This window comes from Oxyura jamaicensis, chromosome 6 (genome assembly GCF_011077185.1).
Source record: "Oxyura jamaicensis isolate SHBP4307 breed ruddy duck chromosome 6, BPBGC_Ojam_1.0, whole genome shotgun sequence".
Classification (NCBI taxonomy): domain Eukaryota; kingdom Metazoa; phylum Chordata; class Aves; order Anseriformes; family Anatidae; genus Oxyura; species Oxyura jamaicensis.
Window position 1 is genome coordinate 20706595 of NC_048898.1, and position 20000 is coordinate 20726594.

A 20000-nucleotide genomic window follows, 5' to 3' on the forward strand; every position below is an offset into this window, starting at 1 on the left:
GATTTTTTTTTTTTCACAGCATAGGTCTCTTGCTAGTCTTGGTATCCCCACTGTACGGAAGATCACTTTCCAGACTCGCTTTAGATTTAGCTCTGTTTTCTCTCTCATTTTTTCTACCCTGTTTTTCTTCCACAGTGTCAGAGACAATACTCCTTAGCCTTAGGTCAGAGGAAATATTTATTGTCCAAGATGAGATCTATGGGCAGCCCCCACTTTGCTTTGAAGGCCCTTTTCCAGCATAGCTCCCAGATGTAGCTCAACATTTATTTATTGTTTCCCCCTTCATAATCCTTACATTTTTGCTAAGCCATTGACAAGGTCACAAAACCGTTAGGGAATTGAAAAGTTTCTGCTAGCTAGGTCTTCTGGCAGCCATCACTCCCTGTTACCAGTTCCTTTCCAATCTCACTCCATAATTGTAAGAGAGGTTAATTATGTAAATGATAACAATTAAATATTTCCTCACTTCTAATTATAAGACTTCATAAAACTGTATGTCATTTGGCCTTTCAGAGATTGTTTATGTGCTACATTTGAAAACCTGTTGCTTAACCTCTCCAAAGCAGACAGGCAGTTTCCAGTTTTTCTTGTTTGCAACTTTCAAGATCTCATTCAGATGTTTTATAAAGATGTCTGAATACTGCGTGGTTTCCTTCTCCTGGAATCGCATATGTTCTTTGTCTGTAGGCAAGAGTAACTGGAACTACTATTTTAAATGGTTTTAAATGTTCTTGCTGTTATTCTATACCATCACTTTCTGGAGCCTTACCTAAATGGTGATTACAAATCAGAGAATATCCTAAGTTGGAAGGGACCCATAACGACCATCAAGTTCAACTCCTGCCTCCACATGGGACCACACAAAAATCAAACCATGTCTGAGAGCGATGTCCAAATGTTTCTTTAACTCTGACAGGCTCTGTGCCGTGACCACTGCCCTGGGGAGCCTGTCCCAGTGCCTAACTTTCCTCCTGGTGAAGAACCTTTTCTAATGTCCAACCTGAGCCCCCCCTCATACAGCTTCGTACTATTCCCTTGGGTCCTATTGCTGGTCATCACTGGAAAGTAAAAGAATCTTCTAGTCAGTGCGTTATGGTGATAGTTTCCCTTTACTGTTTGGAGCATGAGTTTTATCTAGTTTGGTAGAATGAGTTTTTGGTAGAATGAGCATTTTGAGAAATGCAATTTGTTTGCTCGTTGCAAATGAATAACTTAGCATATGGTCTTCCCTTAATTGACACACATTTATACAAATGCACATGTACTCTGTTTAATAGTAGGCTTGATTCTATGAGTAGTTAGCAAGTTTTTTGAGAACTACAACAATTTAAATATTTAGTAAAATATTTTTTCTTTCCAGATTATCTAAAATTGAACTTACTACTGAAAGTGTTCTCACACATGAGCATAACAAAAATCACTGACTTGGCAGGTCCCAGTACCTTGCTTTGTGAGAACTTGTCCTTTATCCATCTCTCTCTTTTTTTTTCCCTTTATTAACTTATAGAAATAACTTGGCTCAGTGACCATGTCTTTGCAAAGCTTAAATGCTTCTTCTCCATTTCTTAAGAAAAATCTCAATTTTCATTAAGAAATGGAGGAGAGGCATTTAAGCTGTGCAAAGATGTATGGTCACTGAGCTACTGAGTAAATTTTTCTCCTAACCTCTTTTCTGTATGTTTCCTCAGCCCTACACTCAATCTGTCATCTGAGTGATGTTTGTAACTACTTTAGAATTATTATTAGTGTGAGGAAAAACAGCAAACCATTTTAAAAGATCCACAATCAAGTTAATGTTTTACAAAAATAATAAGTTAAATTGTGCCCCAAATGTAGACTTTCTTTAAATATAGCAAATTCTGGCATTTCACCAAGTTTTGTTTCAAATAGTAAGTAATTCCTTAAAGTCTTTTCAAACTCCTGGTATATAGGCTAAAGTAACAGATCCTAAATACAGGAGTATCTTTAAGTGATGTTATATGTGTGCTAGCATTAACAAACAGCATTGCTGAGGTAAATCCTGAATACCTGATTCCAAACAGCACAGTTTGAATTTACCTTATGACAAATTCCAAAACAGTTGACCTGATACCTACTTTAACAATGTAATTCTTCCTCTTTTTTTTCACACTTGAATCACAGCAAGTTTTGATTTTACAGTCTGTTCCTTTGACTTTATATTTTACTGTAATTCACAGAGTTGTTTCAAGCTGTTGTTAAAACCAGTGTTTAGGTTTGCTATTTTAGACTTTGGAAGACATGTATGCTAAGGCAAATAGCACTATTTCTTATGCAACAAACTAAACAAAACTATTTATGTTGAATCCATAATATTTAAAAATCGCCTTCTTGCAGTTGAATTGGCAATGATTATGGACCGTTTATATGGAGGTGTCTGCTATGCTGGCATTGATACAGACCCAGAGTTGAAGTATCCAAAAGGGGCTGGCAGAGTGGCTTTCTCTAATCAGCAGAGTTATATTGCTGCTATCAGTGCTCGCTTTGTCCAGCTCCAACATAACGACATTGATAAACGGGTAAGTACAATAGCATGGAATGGAATGATTGCTACTAACAAAACAGTACAGATTTTTAAAAAATAAATCCTTAAGCTAATACGCGTTAGAGAACACTAACCTCTGTTCTTCACTTTACATCAGTTAATTATTTAAAAACTTAAGCTGTCAAAGCGGAGTGGAAAAAATATGCCTCTTATGCATCTTAAATAACTGTTTAGCACTAAAACTAGGAAATAGCTGGTGATAAACTCAGTTTAGTCTTGGTTTTGTTTGTTTTGATTTCTGAAGGTCAGATGTCATAGAATTATCCACCTTTCTCCTGCTTTAGATGTTAGCTTATTGTGCATCAACAGATTTTATTTAGTGTCTACTTATATAGTTTCTGGCATTTCTGCTATTGTTAGGTAACTTTCTCTTTCTACATCGTATGTCTAGCCTTAAGGTTCCTAAAACACAGGGATTATCATAGGTATAACAGGTGGTGCTGACCTCAAGATCTTGAGTATTATTTAACCAAAAATAGATGCCGATAAATCCTAAATGAGTAAAAGGGGGTAAATTTTTTTTTTTTTTTTTTTTTTTTTTCAGTTTATGGGTTCTATAGGGTATTCCAAGTATAGAGCAAAATCCTTGTCTTTGGTAAAATCTGAGTTGAAGATGTTAAAAGTAAAACATTTCTTAATTTCCAAGAGATTTTATTTATTTAGACTTTCTATTTTCTTGTCTTGATTGCGTGTACAAATAACACCTATGTTTTTGAGGACTTAGTATTTAGAATTACTCAAAAGATGCAGTGCTATGCATTATAACAATAGGGATGATTGTTTTTCTACTTAATCTAATATACAATGTTTATTAAAGAGTCAGCTTGACACATATTGGGTATGTCTATGACATGCAGTATATTTAATAACATAGCTGCAAAGCAGAGTCCAAGCTGGTTCTAGTTTCTCTTTAAAAGCCTGAAGTGAACTTTTTGTTAGGACACGGAGTTAGTCTTTGAACTATTTTTCTGTGATGCTACTATACCTTATGACTTTAACTAAGACAAAGCTGTTCATAAGTATTTTTTTTATTTTTGTCCACTTAATTCTTAAAATTTCTACTGAGACACTAACAAGAATAATTTTGGAAACAATCACACTGTTAAACCCTCTGAGATTTATGTATCACCCATGCTTAAAAACTGGGTGATACATTTTATTTCTAAGCTTTAAGAGAGCTACAAATGATACTAACTGGTAATTGTTACAAAAATTAATACTTTCCCCAAATGTCTGATTGAGAACTTAAGCTTAATTATCTTTTATCTGTTTTTAAACTAGATTTATCTGTGAAGTTGAAGAAATATGAATTCATTTAATTCTGTCCTTAAATGTTAATTTTTATATATAATAGATTGAAATCCCTGAATTGTACAGTATACATTCTTAAAACTATTTCACTAGTAATGAAAACAGGAAAAGGAGTAAGAGAATCAATTTCAGACTTTCACAATTCATGCTTTGAAAAATGTGAGTAGGTGGAGATCTAGGGAGGTACATTGGAACTGCCTTCTTCCAGATTCATGTGAGATAGTGATCGAATTATAGTGATAGCTGCAGAATGGCAGTTATTCAGACTGGTTCTATGTCATAACAGTAATATAGTGTAACCAAAGAAAAAAAAAAAAGGCAGTTCTGGCAGATCCATATGCAAGAAATTTAACTCAATATATCAGATTTACTTCAAATAAGTAACATCTGTTGAAATGTGATCGTTCACCATAAAGCTTTGTTGTATAGATTTCTTGTTTTTCAACTTAATACTTCATTCTGTATTATTTAATAATTCTTCATTCTGTTCCTTTAATATTGCATGTATTTAAGCATAATTACCGGATTCAAGTTTTCCCTGCATTACACTTAGCCAGAGCGTATCACTTGTGCAAAATAATTTATAATCAAAGTATGAATATTTCAATTTTTTGTCTTTTAATGTAATTATCTGAACTTGATGAACTGTATAAATAGCTTCACAGAGTCATAGAAATTCACTTACATAATCTATTGACTTCCCCAGAATGAATAAACTGTCAATTTAAACGTGTAGGCATGATTCTGAGGATCAGATACAGGAGATAACTCACATGTTGTCAACTCCTGTAGTAGTAGTAGTAGTATTGCGAATGCCTAGTCATGCATCAAAATACTGCTGTTTAGCACAGGCGCTTTAAAAACAACAACAAAATCCCCATCCTAGAATGTTTATGACTGAGAGTAGGACAAGTCAGTGGCTCTCAAGTGTGTTAGTAATTGATAGCAAGGCCATAGTTGGAACTACTACAAATCTTACTATGTTTCTAGAGCTAAAAATAAAGAAATGGACAGTGATTTTAATAGAAGTTTAATCCAAGCACATTTAGTTTTGTTTTATGTCAATAATCTCTTCATCTTTTAGGCTTGTCCTGCATTTTGCTGTTCACAAAAAACAATCAAACAATAAACCTCAAACTCCCCAGACCTCTCAGGTTTAGCAATACCAGTTTGTTCTATATAAATCAATCTACTTAATCCTATGTGCTGCTCACTCTCACCCTGCCTTCATAACAACCAATTTCACATTCCTGTAAACTTCTTAGCAGCACAATCTTTGGAGATGCTATTTTAGCCATACTGCCATTTTTGTACTTTCACATACCTAACTTTTCCAAGATATATTGAATACTTATCAAAGCACACAATTCCTTGAGATTTGCTGACAAGTAAGCTGGTAGGTATGAAAACTTAAGTGCCAAGCTGTTTGGGTTAATCCATCATTAGTTTAAAACCGTCAATAGAGTCAAAACAATTAAAATATTGGTCTTCTATTCATACTTAGCAAAACTATGTAATCTTCTTATAGTTATTTCTTCTTTTCAATGCAGGTGGAAGTGAAGCCATATGTGCTGGATGATCAGATGTGTGATGAATGCCAGGGCACTCGCTGCGGTGGAAAATTTGCTCCATTCTTTTGTGCCAACGTTACCTGTTTGCAGTATTACTGTGAATACTGCTGGGCAAGCATACACTCTCGTGCTGGGCGAGAGTTCCACAAACCACTGGTAAAGGAGGGAGGCGACCGGCCCCGCCACGTCCCGTTCCGCTGGAGCTGAACCCCAGGCCTCCCCCAGCAACAAGTACTGGAGTAGATAAAATCGAGGGAAAAAGAGAGCGCTGCCTCAGGGCTTAGTGTTCTGGAAATCTGTGCATTCGTCCTCGACTTTAATGAAGATATGGGTCTTTTTATTACTATTATTATTATTATTATTTACAGTCACATTACTGAACTCAGTGTCCAGTATAATACAGACCGGCAGAGTGTAACTGTACTGATTTTGCACTTTGATTCACACAAACATCTGCTTGGTACCTTAATTTCCTACACAAGACTTGTCACTAGTGACATTATGTAGACTGCCATTCTCATCAACCTTCACTGGTTGATGTGTATGTGATGAAGATTTTTTTTATTATAATTATTTTTATTTTTAAACTGGAGCATGCACTTATTTTCAGAAATTTAGACTTGCCCCTAGCAGATGACTTACCAAAGGTAATATTCACAAGTAGGTGGCAGATGTAGCAAAAACTTAAACAGATATTCAGCAATCATTAGTTTGGGTCATTTAGAGTAGTAATAACCCTTAAAGAAAATAAGCCTTTAGTTGCTCTCCATTTTTGACTTGTAAGGATGATACCTCATAAGCTGGATCAGACATTTTCTTTTGTTTTGCTGAGGGTTTTCTTTTTTTTTTTTTTTTTTTTTTTTTTGGTTAGGTCTTTTAGTGTTATGTAAATGTATGCTGCAATAGCTTTTGCTGCTATTAAAATGGTATTACTAATACCATAATACTCTATTCAGGCTAGGGTATCAATTAAAAAATGAATATGTGATTAAAATAGTGATGGCTGCTGAAAGGAGATCAGTATAGCATACAGAAAAGCTTCCAAGGAAGGTCAATATTTTTTGACTGCATGTTTACTTAATCAGGTTGCTGCATGCAATAAATTTTATATATGTCTAATATAAAACCTGCCCACAATGCACAAATTATGAAGAATCTACATAGGCTACAAAACATTCAGTAACAACAACAAAAAATGATTACTGACTGGAGGAAGGCATGCCTCAGTAAATGTAATGCTTCTGAAATTAGGATCAGCCCATTACAGAATGACCTATATTACAACAAATATAAAAACTAGCTGTAGGATGTTCTTAAAACAAATTTGTGGATGGTAGATGAAGTACTTTGCGGTGCTCTGTTATATATCGTGCAATTTATTTTATATAGTAAAGTGATTATGTCTAGTACTGTGATCAAACTTAACTGTTAAAGCCTCTGTATCCAACATTAACACACTTTTGACAGTTCATAACAGGTACATAAACAGAAATGAGCTCTTAGTTACAATCTCTCTCCTAATGCTTGCGTCATTTACGTAGTTGCAGACCTTGTCCAGAAAACCAAAGAGCTCATACTAGCATACATACACTACCAATTTAGATAGTCTGTCAAACTAATAAACTAGGCACATTTAAGAAAGTTAGAAAAAAAAAAAAAAAAGTGGTGCTAAAGAAATGTCTGCATATAAAAGTATCATGAGATGTCTGCTCTGTGGATGTGGCGTTATCTCTCTAATCCCTGGATGTATCCTGTGAAGCTTGAATACAATTAAGACCTGCTAACACAGTGGACATTTTTTTAGCATGAACTATGGGGCTGCAGATAGCAATTAAATATAAACACACTTGGTATACTAATGATTGTGAGAATGCGTACATGTGTACACTATTTTTTTTTCTTTTTCTTCCTTTATTTTTGCAGTTCTGGGGACAATCTGACTGGATATGACACCGCATAGTAGATTTAAATGTTCTGGGTTTTGTTTGTTGTGATGTCCTTGTTTGTGTCTAATTTAGTAAGCTGTTTTTCCCAATGTTTAGTTGCAAGTATTGGCTTTGAAAGGAACTTTTCTGTTTTTGAAAAAAAAAAAAGAAAAAAAAAAAAGAAAAATAGTTTTTTACTGGTTTAAAAGGCTTATTATAATTATCCCTTTTGAGGTTACTTCTGGGCATTTTTGTGATATTGCTTTTCCCAGCCCAGGTGTCTTTTCTGTTTTTTTTTTCATCTGTACAAGACATTTTGTTATGCACTACTTTTTGTATCTAGACAGTTTTCAACAGTTGGCTGATGATTTTTTTTAAAGAAAAAGGCATGCTTTCTGACTGACATGATCTTTTGCAATACCTCAATTTTGAAATATAGGAAAGAAAATGATATTTTCTAAGTAAGTTTATTCAGAAAAAAATATATATTAATTTAATTCTGCAAGAAAAAATGATTTAACAGATGGGTAACTTTATTTTTTTCATGCTTATTTGAGTTTTTTTTTGAAAATGAAGAAGTTAGAGCTTTATAACTGTAATATTAAAGATCATAGCTAACCTACAGAAATCTACCTAATTATGTGAAAGAAGTAAACCTTTTTGAATAAATACCCCTCTTTCATGTAGAAACATACCCCTGATAGAGAGAGAAAGAGAGAGAGAGAGAGAGAGAGAGAGAGAGAGAGAGAGAGAAAGAGAAGCTGGAAAATGTACAATATAGCCTAATGTTGGATTAAAACTAAAAGTTATCATAAAGAACAGGTGTAAACAAACTCCATTTGGTGCTGAAAGTTGTGAATAGAAGGTGAAAAAATATTTTCCCTTAATTTGTATATTTATAATCAAGTGTGATTATGCACGACTGACCAGAATTGTGAGAGTTCTTCTGTTTGTATTTTTTTAAAGAGAACTTTTTTTAGTTTATTAAATTATAACATGTTCCCTTTTGTTTTGTAAATGAATGTGCCCCTGAGTTGTTAATATGTTGTTATTAAAAGAGGATCCTTCAAAAAAAGTTATTTTTTAAAATATGGAGTTCTGAACTGCAACTTGACTAAGAAGCCCCTGGGTACAACAGGTCCTATTGTGGCCTTTTCTGATGTGAGACTTGAACTAGTCGATTTTTTTGAAGGCTAACCTAACCTCGACTATTTGTTGTTATGTGCAATACTGTTTGTACTGTTTGTATAAAAAAAAAAAAAAAAAGAAAAATGAAAAGAAAAAAGGCATAAATCTTTATTGCAGATTTATTTTCATTGCAGACTTTAGACATTGTGATTCACTAAAATCATTTTTCTACTGTCAAATATGTACCTTTTCTTCATGCTGGTATTTTTTCAATAGTAATGTAGCCTTTGTACTGAGACAAATTTTCATTGTTATTTTTAGAAAGATTTTTTGCTAAGAAAAAAAATTAAACATATTTACATATTTTTCATTTTTATTTCGTATTTTCTTTAAGGAGTGCTTTCTCAACCATTAATATAGTTGTTTCTGGGAGAGACTTTCATATCTGGTCAATGTCATTAATATTATTTTGTATTTTTACTTGGAATAAATTAATTTTATGATGCTAATTCTTTAAAAGTTTATTTTTTTCATTTTCAGTTATTTTTGAAGCTAAAATCTTTGTAATATTGTTACTAAAGTGTCTAGTTTTTTGAAATGCAAAGCTTTATGTATTAACTTGCTGATGTGGTTTACAATAGTGTGGCAATGATGAAAATGGTTGGTTATGTAAAGTGATTGGAAAATTGTAACAAAGAATTGGGCAATAAAATGACAGAATGAAGCAGAAAAAATGTGATATTTTGAAAAGCCTTTTCCTTTATCAAAATGATTTAGGGAGATAATAGGGATGTCACAGTACCAGTTCGTTGTCTAGATTTATACACCACCAGTGTTGATTAAATACTATTGCCGTTATAATGAACTAAACCTATTGAAACTATGGGTTTTTGACCCTGCCCATTCAGCATAATGCTCCATTACTTTTCTCATCATGAACTTTTATAAACTCTTTTCGATAGTCTTAGGATGAATCTCCTAAAATATATATATTTATCACTGTATTTTTGCCACCCTGTTATTTATTTAATTAAAAATGACCCTTTCCTGCACAACTTCCTTCTTGCATACATTTATCAGTGGCAGCATGGAGCAGACTGTAGGTACCCACATCATTGTCTAATGACGTTACCAGTGTTGGTAGCTGCCTAGTTAACGCACAATAATGTACGTCCATTTCCTGGTAGCAATGCAGTAACCCATATTGCCACCATGTCTGAACAGATGTTCAGCTTCTTTGTCTTTCTCTGTTCTTCTCTGCCTCTCATGTCTCTGTCCTTTTTTTTAATTTATTTTGTATTGGCAATACCAAATGCCAGTATCAAAACACCTTTCACTTCACCTCCATTTACATCACATTTGCTTTCCTATGCAGCCAGGAGAACCCCCTTCCTGAAGCCAGTGACTCTCTGTTCTGGCACCAAAACCAATCCAGACTAAAACTGGTGTTGCGTAAACAGGGCATACAATGACTTTCTTTGGACAAAACAATTACTTCAACAAGTTATTGATGAACTTTTAGACTAACTTATACTAGACTGTTAGAGGGGCTCATCCACAACTTGTGGAAAGGAATGTGTCCAGAGTTGGTCTATTGTGTATCCTCTGTGTGTTCAGTTCTGTAAGTAATGTATAGACTAGATCAAATAGTGAAGTAAAATTTAGACTCAAATTAGGTACTACTGGTTGGAATGTACACAAATTGCAAACAAAGGAGATGAAGGAATGAAGAGGGAATAAATAATTCCTGCTAAGTGGTACAAAGTTTATGCTTATATTTCTGCCTACATGCTTGTATTTTATAGCCTGCTAGCAAGGCATGGGCTAAAACAAATTGTATTGCAAATACGCAGTTAGCAAATAACTTTGCTGATTTCACTGTTAGAGTAGTTTAAAAAAAAAAAAAAAAAAGAAATGGCGCTTAACTGGGAAAAGCTCCCATGTTAATATTTCAGTATTGTGACATCTCTACTTGCAAGGTATGAGTGAAAGATTAGTCACAGATAATTAGAAATGTCTCTTTTGTTTAATCTGGCTTGTATGTAGTTGCTTTTCTGCTAGTTTGTATAATGTCAGCTAAACCCTTTTTCTTTTCCTTTTTTTTTTTTTTTTAACAGACAAACTTCTTAATCTCTGCTGCTACAGTGTTCTATCATACCACAGAGTATTTTATATTCATGTTAGTGACACTACTCTATACCCCAAATGGGTAGCTGGTCAGAAATCACATAGGTCACATAATTTTGGTACACCCAAATATAAACGAGAAAGTTTAGCAGTAAGTAGAAAACCAGGGTGCTAATAAGAGGTCATTTTGGCTTTTTTTTTTTTTTTTTTTTTTTTCCTGGATGTAGTTCTGTTGGGGTATAAAGTATTAGATATTTGTACTTTTACTGTCAAAATAATGGACATAACTTTTAGCGCATTCACAGCTAAGATCTCTGTACTTGTTTTTCAACTAATTTTAAATGTACTGTATCTTTTATTACATGTTCTCTTAGATTGTTTTTGCTAGTAATTCTAACAAGGCTTCTTCCTTTTTGGCTTGGACTAATGCTTGTATGGAACTGCAGTACTGTGACTAAACATGGAGCTCAATGCTGCTATTGCTTACAACTGCTTAAACTTTGTAGTTTGGACTTTATTTTTTTCTGTAATAACTTATTAAATATAGTTGTATGAAGTACTGATACTTGTCATCCTTTGCACATGCTAAGGAAATCTTGGGATATGCATTATGGGAATGTAAACTAGCTAAACAGGACAACAACAACAGAAAACACAAATCTTGTATCAGCAAACTTACTAGGTAAGGCTAAGTAAATACATACTTTCCTCGCATGCATGCAAACTATCTTTTCCAGTAATTTTAAAAGCACAGGGTCCACTCACCTTTTGTTCTAAAATGGAAAAGTCACCCTTAATAATTTGTTAAGCTCATTATTTTATGCTAAGTCAAAGGTAAATACAACAATATATACTACAGAAATATTTCTGAGAATGTAGTTTTCACCCACCAAATGCAGTATCAAGTGCCTTGAAAAAAGGAACATCTCAATTGTTTTCTCTGAATTTAACGGTTGCTAGCTAACTTATAGTGCACTTTTGAATTGGCAGTTTAACAATGGCTTCAGGCAAGACATTGGACCAATCAGTCCAAAAAAATAAATAAAAGATCCACAACACCAGTTTCTAATGGTTTCTATTTTCAGAATAGGAGACAATTAAAGCTCGGCAATATAGATATTTGGAACACTACAGGAGAATTCACAAGTTTTCAAGGAAGCATTCTATGTCGGTAAGAGAATACCTACCATAAGACTTAGGCAAATTCTATGTCACTGCTTGTGTATCTACAAAAATGCAGCTCAACAACCCTGCTGGAACTATCAGCACTAGAAATTACAGGCTGACTCCAATACACATGTTCTACTTAAATAGCACTTCCTAGGATTGCACAGAAATTAAATGCCCCTTGGAAAGTATATGAAAAGCTGAGACTGTGTGCGCCAACCAGGTACTTATTGTACATGCTCCCTTACAGCACAGAGCCTTGTGGCTTTGTGTTACGCTGTTTTAGCCTAACATTACTATGTGCAGTAGCTTCTACACACAAAAGCAGAAAGCTTGGATGCCAGAAAGCAAACAGAATGCGTAGGCATTCACTTCCAATTCAAAAAATCAGTAGTGAATAACGACAACACCCAGGAAAATGGTCTACTGACTGCTCTTCCAGAAGTGGTTTTACAAGGTAGCTACCAGTAATAGGAATTCTAGTAGCAAATTAATGTATGAAAGCTTGTAGACTTCTGGTTATTTCAGCATTAAATTTGAGAAAGGAGTTTTTATAAATACCTTCCAGTTAATGCATGTTATCCTGCTCGTTGCCTGTAACTGAACAGTGTTCCTTATAAATAAGCTGCGCACTCCAAGTCCAGCTGGACAAAACTAGTTGTGGAAAGAAGTGTAGCAGCCGCTCTGGCACTCATTCCCAATCCTTCACTGCTGCATTCCTGATAGAGTAAGCCATGCCGCTTGTGATGCACTGATACAATTCTCCTTCTTCAGTTGATAGCAGCATTTGACACAGACTTTGCTCACATTAAAAACAGTTGCACTAATTTAAGTTAAATCAAGGCACTTAAAAGTACAAAAGGCTGCGTGACCCTTTCTACTTCTGGTTTGTATGTTTTGTTTTTGCTAGGCTTAGACTGAATTAAAATAACTACCTATATGACTATTGAAGCTTGTGTATTAAAACTATTTACCTACGCTTCTAAACTAAACCAGCAAAACCTTTTTGTTCATGAGGCACCAAAACAATGTCACACCTCACAAAGACCTGCAGAAAGGTAAAGCTTAGTTCTTAAAAGCCATAATCTGCTTTCTTCATGAGCTAAATGCAAAAGCTAAACTGCACAAGCACATAGCCAGACTTGTTGCAGTCTCTCCTAGGGATCACCATAGAAGGTATTGTAAAACAAGTAATTGTATTTATCTTCTTGTTCTTAAAAGTGTTACTGGTTAACTGCACAAAACCCTTATACCACACAATTCTATTACAAGCACAAGACAAACCTGAATGCACCAGATGCATATGCAAACTATGCCTGTCCAAATTAATTATCTCAACTTTCACTGAGGCTTTTTTTTTTTAAAAAAAAAAAAAAAATCTCCCCAGTGGCAAGCAAGGTTTTGCAAAGTTTATCTTAGGATGATAAACCATACCTACAGCAATTTGAGAAGGAAACATCATAAAAGCCTGGCTTATGAATAGATGAAAAGCAATGCTAACATTTCTGTGTTCCTTTTCAACAAGGTTTAACCTACAGAGTGCCACAGTAATATTGGGATGCTAGTAAGATGATGTTGCACCATGTGGAGGAATACACCTAAAGCAAACATTTGCAAGGAGAAAATTCAGTGTAGTTACAACTTATTCTGGAAGGCAACATAATTCTTACCAAAAAGAACTAAAATGGCATATGCTCTAGGTTGAGGTTTTTCATGTGCTTTTGTATGTTTGTTTGTTTGTTTTTTTCATGGTCACTACCCATTATATGCAGCTCAGAACTGAATAGTTTTTACTACTGACCATGTGCATTTGGATTTCTGCTGCTGCTGCTTGCAATGACAAAAGGAAAATATCAAACATGAATGGACATAGACAAAACCATTCTACCCCTTCAGAATTTGCTTTGTATGGTACAAAACATAAATTTTGTCAGACAACATGCAAACAACATGACGCCTGCATAACAACCTGCTTATCTGCTGATCACATCAATATAAAACACTTGCTAAGCGAAGTGTTATACAACATCAAAGGCCAAATGAACATGTAAAATTAAAGGACAGACTATTGTTCCCACTGATTCAAAGTCTTACAGATGTCAGTGGGATACCACCAGAAAATGTTTCATCTTTCACCCATTTCTCATCTGCTCCAGCTTTAGACACAACATTAATATTACTCTGGTTACTTCCTTATGTTACAGTCTATCTAAACATGTTCTAGCTTAGGAAATGCCTAAACCATTGCCTTCTACTCGCTGCTGAACTTACTCAATTGACCTGCAAGTGCACATGAGCAAAAGGGGGGGTGAGGAGGAATGGGGAAAGGTTAAGTAATCATTTTTATCTCCATTTTAATTAACTTTCTATCTAGAAAAAAAATCACTCTGGCAGAAATAAGTAGAAGTATTTGATACACGTTATAAACAGAGATAGTATATCTCAGAAATGTTAGGCAGAAACCAGAAGCAAGAGCTCCTCCTCCCATGTGAGCGTCTGAAGCTTTCAATTAGTCATTCCTGTGCTCTCACCCACTTTGTCCACAGCACCTCGATTTGTTTTATATGAAGTGAAACAGCAGAAAGCAAGAGCCTTTCTCCAACCTCAAGCAGTGTAATGAAAACTAACTCTACTGTCAAGCACACAAAACTCTGTGTGATAATTTACACTGAAAAGCAACTAAGTGGTAAAGCACCTAATTTTCTACTGCTTGAGGTACTTTGGGTATCTCTACACCACTTTTACTGTACAGGTGCGTAACTCAGGGAACACAGATTATGCTCTGGCCATCATGAACTAAACTGTTAGACACAGTGATGTTCAACTTCAACATGCCTACACAACTTCAAGGATTCAGCCTTCTGACCTTCACATTTTTTTCCTCTTCTCAACTGAGCAGATTTGCTTATCTGCTGAACCTTTTGTATTATGGGCTTGTGTTCTTTCATTCAAAGATGCTAAGTACAGATGCTTGACCACAGCAGAAATAAGATACTCCAATAAGCACTGAAAAAAGACCTGCCACACAGCTGAAAATGATGGTAGAGCCTCAAAGTGCTGAAGAAACTCCATATTATGAGGTAAAATATGAAACAAATGATAATGCAAACCATACACACAACCTCAAAAAAGGGTCAAAAAAAGCAAATCCAGAGCTAGAATGTTCTTGTGTTTTTCTGTTAAGGGAGTTCAGAGGCAGAGAATTACCATTACTTTATGATCATGTAATGAAAGCACTACCCCTACAGCACATAGGATATAAAAATAACAAACTTTAACAGTCTCTCTCTCCCTGACTATAACAAATTGAAAGTCCACAGTTGCAATTCTGGGACACATTTTCCCAATGATCAGCGAGCAACCTAAATTGGAATACTTCATTTGGAAGGGGCCTGCAAACATCATCAAATCCAACTGCCTGACCACTTCAGAGCTAACAAGAAGTTAAAGCATTTTATTAAAGACATTATCTGATAGTCTCTTGAACGCTGACAGGAACTGTTGTGTGTTGACAGAAAAGTATTGTTCTGGAAAGATCTCTACAGTACTAGGAAAATTCAGTACTAAAATTTCAGCACTACGCTACTTCAATTACTACCCTGAAAAAAAGTTTAATACAGACTATATTCCAAGATACAATAAAAAACCCACTTAGTCGTGAGTACACATGACTTGCTGAGTCTGCAAATCTTGACACCATTATATAATGCAGTAACTCTGTGTCTAGATCACTGTTGTGTAATAACTGTCAATAGCTAATGCTCGGTGAAGTTAGGTATCAAGAGACAAAGAAAAGGGAAAGCAAATTAATAAGATATCTGAATCTTTGCATTTGTCAGAGTATTCACACAAGACATGAAAAAAATCTAAAATTTACATCCATCCTATGAGCCTGAGCTCCACTGTACAGAGTGTATACAATGCAGAGTAGATGTTAGGAGTAAGAGGAAAGGGGAAGGGTGTGGGGAAGGTGAGGATGAATCCCCTGGCATTTAGCCTTTTGTTACCTCAGTATTTAAGACATAAAAGAGGACTGTTTATAGAAAACAATTCCATATGCCTTTGACACAGCAGCTGTAGCCCTAAATGGAAGATGCCTGCCAGTGTTAAAGTAGAACACAATTCCTGTTTTCTTAAGGGAAACCATTTCTGTCTTATTCTTTATTTCTTGTTTCTGGATGACACATGAGGTAAGGCGGTAACAACAGCCTTACCACTGAGGAGCGATGAAAAAATAGCATAACACTACCTGACTTTCTCCTTTTGCTCTTTTAAATACTACTATTCAAACCATGCTCTGCTAACCTAATTTGAGTAGAATTTAGAACTATATTTATAGCAGCTTTTCTGCTCTGGAAACTGCTTTCACTTGCAGCAATCACGTTCTCTAGTAATTAAGTTTTATATTATAAGCTACAGTAACTGTCTCTGAGCAAAACAGTTTAAGGTAAGCCTGCCTGCTTTTGATCCCAATTTCCTAATAATTATGGATCAACATCTCCACTCGTGTTCCTGTCAAGTGTGATGAGTTCATGGGGATTGCTTGCGTCAGTTCTTTTCACAGGGGAATTAAGCTGCATTCATAATGCTGCAGAAGCTAATGCAGAGTCAGCAAGTGGCAGTGCCTTTCCATCACAGAGTCCTCTTAAATCATGCTCGGAAGGAGGGGTGTAACAGAAATAGCATTAGACAGAAGTGAACACTACATATCAAATACTCTGAATCTTTGCCCAATTTTTGAGCCAATCGCAAGAGCACCATCAGATTAGAAAATCTGGAGGGTTTTGTCCCCCCTTTTGATGCTCCTTGCAGAAACAGGGCTGTAAGAACACCCACCCTGTTGGCCCCAGGAAAGGTAGTCAGTATGCTGAAGAGTCAGCCGCGATTTTCATGTCCTGAAGTTTGTTCTCAGCTTCCAAAACTCAGGCTGCACAGCTGAGCCAGGGCCCATGTGACAGTGAGTCTGCCCAGCTCCTGCTAAAATGAGGTCTCCCTGGCTATCTCCAGCACACATACTGTTCTTGCAGACTGAGCCTGTCATCACCAGCTGTACCACCTGCTTGGACTCCTGGGGCCCTTCTGCAACTCCTATTACTGAGCCATTCACTTGTTATAGCTTCATCCTGGCAATGGGACAAGGCAATCAGTGAAGACACTACTTCTCTCTGCATCTGAAGAACACAATCTCCTCTCTGAGGCATCAGAAGATGACCGGTATCACCTGTCAATTCCACCTCTCCCCATGAGCATAGTTCTAGCCATGCTCTAGATCCTTTCACACCTCTCTTCAGAGCATCCTCACTGTTAAGCATGAACAAAAGGTTTAACTGCAGGACTGCACAGCTGAGGAAAGGAGAGGGCCCTATCAGGCTGTGTGTCTGATGCAACTCACAGAGCAACATGCTCCCGTTTCATTACAGAAGCCATGAAAAACAACAAAAAAACCACCATGAACTGCACCCCACTCCTTGCTTCTTTGCTTGGAGATACTTGGGCTGCACCTGGAAAGAGCTGTGGATTTTGTGACAGAGAAGGCACTAACTGTGGTGCTGCCCAACCATGTGTGGCTTTTCCCACTTTCTAGAGGAAGGTCTGAAAATGTGTCCTAGAGCTAGGAAAAATGACAAAGTTGGCTAGGATGTAGCGGGCAGGGTGGTGCCTGAGGCTATGAGGTGCTTATCTAGCCAGGCCACCTCTGATCTAAAGTTGTCTTCTGCAGTTATAGACAACTGAAAGGCCCAGGCAGTTCTGCAGGTTCATAGGACCTGTACTGATCAGCAAATGACCCCTTTAATTCCATGTCTCATCTTAGAGATTTGCCAGTCTCAAATGCTTAAGCAGAAGGCAAATTAAATCTTATTTTAACCATGGAACTACTTGCCCCATAGAAGGATTAGGCTGGAATACATCAGAAGTCCCAGGAGACAAGAAAGGGTTTGATGCAATTTCTTTCTTTCCAAATGTGTAAGTAGCAGCATATATGGTCCATGGCTTGGAAAATAGCACTGAAGAAGACAGCTATAAAAAGCAGGTTTGTGTCCCCAAAATTCAATGGTATAGACAAAACAAGTTTTGAAAATAGGAAAACATTAAATGTATATTTAATTAAATTGCACCTAACACAGAAAGCACAGCCCACAGCCTCCCAGGAAAAGCAAGTTTATTGTGATTTGTGCCATTCTCCCAATGTGACCTAGGCCAGGCTGGACAGTCTGTTCTTCAAGGATGGATGTGGTTTAAAAGCAAAGGAACAGCCCACACTCTAATGCAGTACTTTCTCCCTACTATAGGTTGATTCTTCATCAACCAAGGACAAGATGGCAGATGGCCTGTAGACATTTCCTAGCACAAGTGAGGAAAAAAAATCATCCGATGCATCTCTGCCTAGATGAAGGCAGAAACTCCATTACTCATCTACATTAGTGCACAGTACAATGAAGAATCCTTTTTTATTTTTTAGTTTTTTTAACTCAGGACAAGGAACAGCAAGATGTAAATTTTAATAAATTCCCCATCTACAAATGTCTTATACAATCCTTCATCTCCCTGGAGAGATAAGCTGCTACACCTTCTCCTTTGCAGCCTATACCACTATTTATCTCATGTTTATAATGAAGCTATTAGTGCATCTCCATGTACTTTACAGTGTAGCTCCATGTACTTTACTACTTCCTGGGAGACTACATATCTCTTTCCCAGTCCATGTGCAAAAGCAATTCCATTTATAATCATAGAATGGTTTGGGTTGGAAGGGATCCTTAAACTTCTCATATGTTTCTCGGTTCGTGTTCTGTACTGCCCAATTTAGGCTATGTCAACTTCCGACCTTTGTGGAATAAGCACCCAATTTTATAAAAGCTTGTGTAAATTTTTTGCCAATTAGCGAGGTTGCACTGTCTTTCAGCTTTAGCAACATATATTGTTTAGCCTCTCAAAGGTACCTCTAGGGTGTTCATCCCCACCAAATTATCTGTGCAATGCATAAGTGATAAGATCCTCACAGGATGGCAGTTAAAGCAGATTTGCTGCCAGTGCTGACACGGCAAAGCAGGCTAACACCTTTCTACCACAAGAGAGTAAAGCAAAAATGCTGTTAAATTTGGAGGAAGACTTCTGGGAGCCAAGCTCTGAACAGCTATAGGAGCCAGAAATCCTCCATGTCAGCAATGCACTTAAAAACAAGCCTGCCTGACTGGAATTACTTATGTGCTTATGTGTTTAAAATTATATACGCACTGAAGTCATTGCCAAACTGGGCCTGCTGGCTAGATCTGACATAGATAAGCCAAAATATTCCCTAACCCAGTATGTACCAATATTTCGGCTGTAGAACCTGTACAAAGATCTGTACCATTAATACGTAACTGAAGCCTCGACTTAAAGACTTTGAAGGACCTCGTGCTAACCATTACACTACTGCACACAGGTGAATCTGCAGCACAAAACCAGACGTAACCTGCAGAAAAAAAGGAACTGTCTTGATTTTGTGGACAGCTGTGTCCATGCTTCCAAAACACACTTTTGTGATACCTGGGGCAAAACAATACCAAATCTAATTTCTGAACGAGGGCACAAATCTCAGACTGAATAGAATTCTTCTGGGTTGTTATCTGTTGAGCCTTTCATCTGCGTTTGCTTCTGGCTGATGTAGTGACACCCCAGCAAAATGGTTTCTAAGAATAACTTATGCATCACTTAGACTGCCTGCCACATAACTTGGGGCTGAGCACTAAGGCACAGGGAATTAGCTCTTCATTTCCATTTGTGGCCCTTAGAAGAGAGCATTGTTGATTCAGCTGTTTAGTACAAAGAAAAATCTAGTATCTGTTCCATTTCAAATCAGGTGGGTAGGTGAAAATTCAGGGCTGACAGATCAGTCAGACGGACTGCAGGCAGAAAGACTGCACATAGTCAGGATTTTCTCTGGCGTGATCCTATTTATGAACATTGACCATGAGTTCCTCCTTCTGTCAATAGATGAGGAATAAAAGAAACAGAGAGTTTCTAAGGTCATAGTTAAAAACGCCTTTGAAGGCAAAATTGTTGGTGTGGAACACCTTTAGGACTGTCTTAATCTTATTTCACTGTAGGGCCAAATTGAAAAAATAAAAAGGGCATAATTAAAAGTCCCAAAGTGTTTCTGAAAGCTCCTACTCAGCTGCTGCATAACCTTGAAGCTGTCTGAACTCTTTGGCTGACTGAACTAGT

The 20000-nt window shown here is 36.4% G+C and overlaps 1 protein-coding gene across 11 annotated transcripts in view; it reads left to right on the plus strand.

Moving 5' to 3' along the window:
• The window catches only part of CPEB3 (cytoplasmic polyadenylation element binding protein 3), a 93598-nt gene extending 82414 nt beyond the window's left edge, over positions 1-11184 (plus strand). For all 11 annotated transcript variants that reach the window (XM_035329535.1, XM_035329536.1, XM_035329534.1 and 8 more), the window contains 2 exons: positions 2356-2537; positions 5425-11184. In XM_035329535.1, the coding sequence (XP_035185426.1) occupies positions 2356-2537; positions 5425-5652 (410 nt within the window). In that variant the 3' untranslated portion in view covers positions 5653-11184. The remainder of the gene's footprint in view (positions 1-2355; positions 2538-5424) is intronic.
• Positions 11185-20000: the final 8816 nt, after the last annotated feature.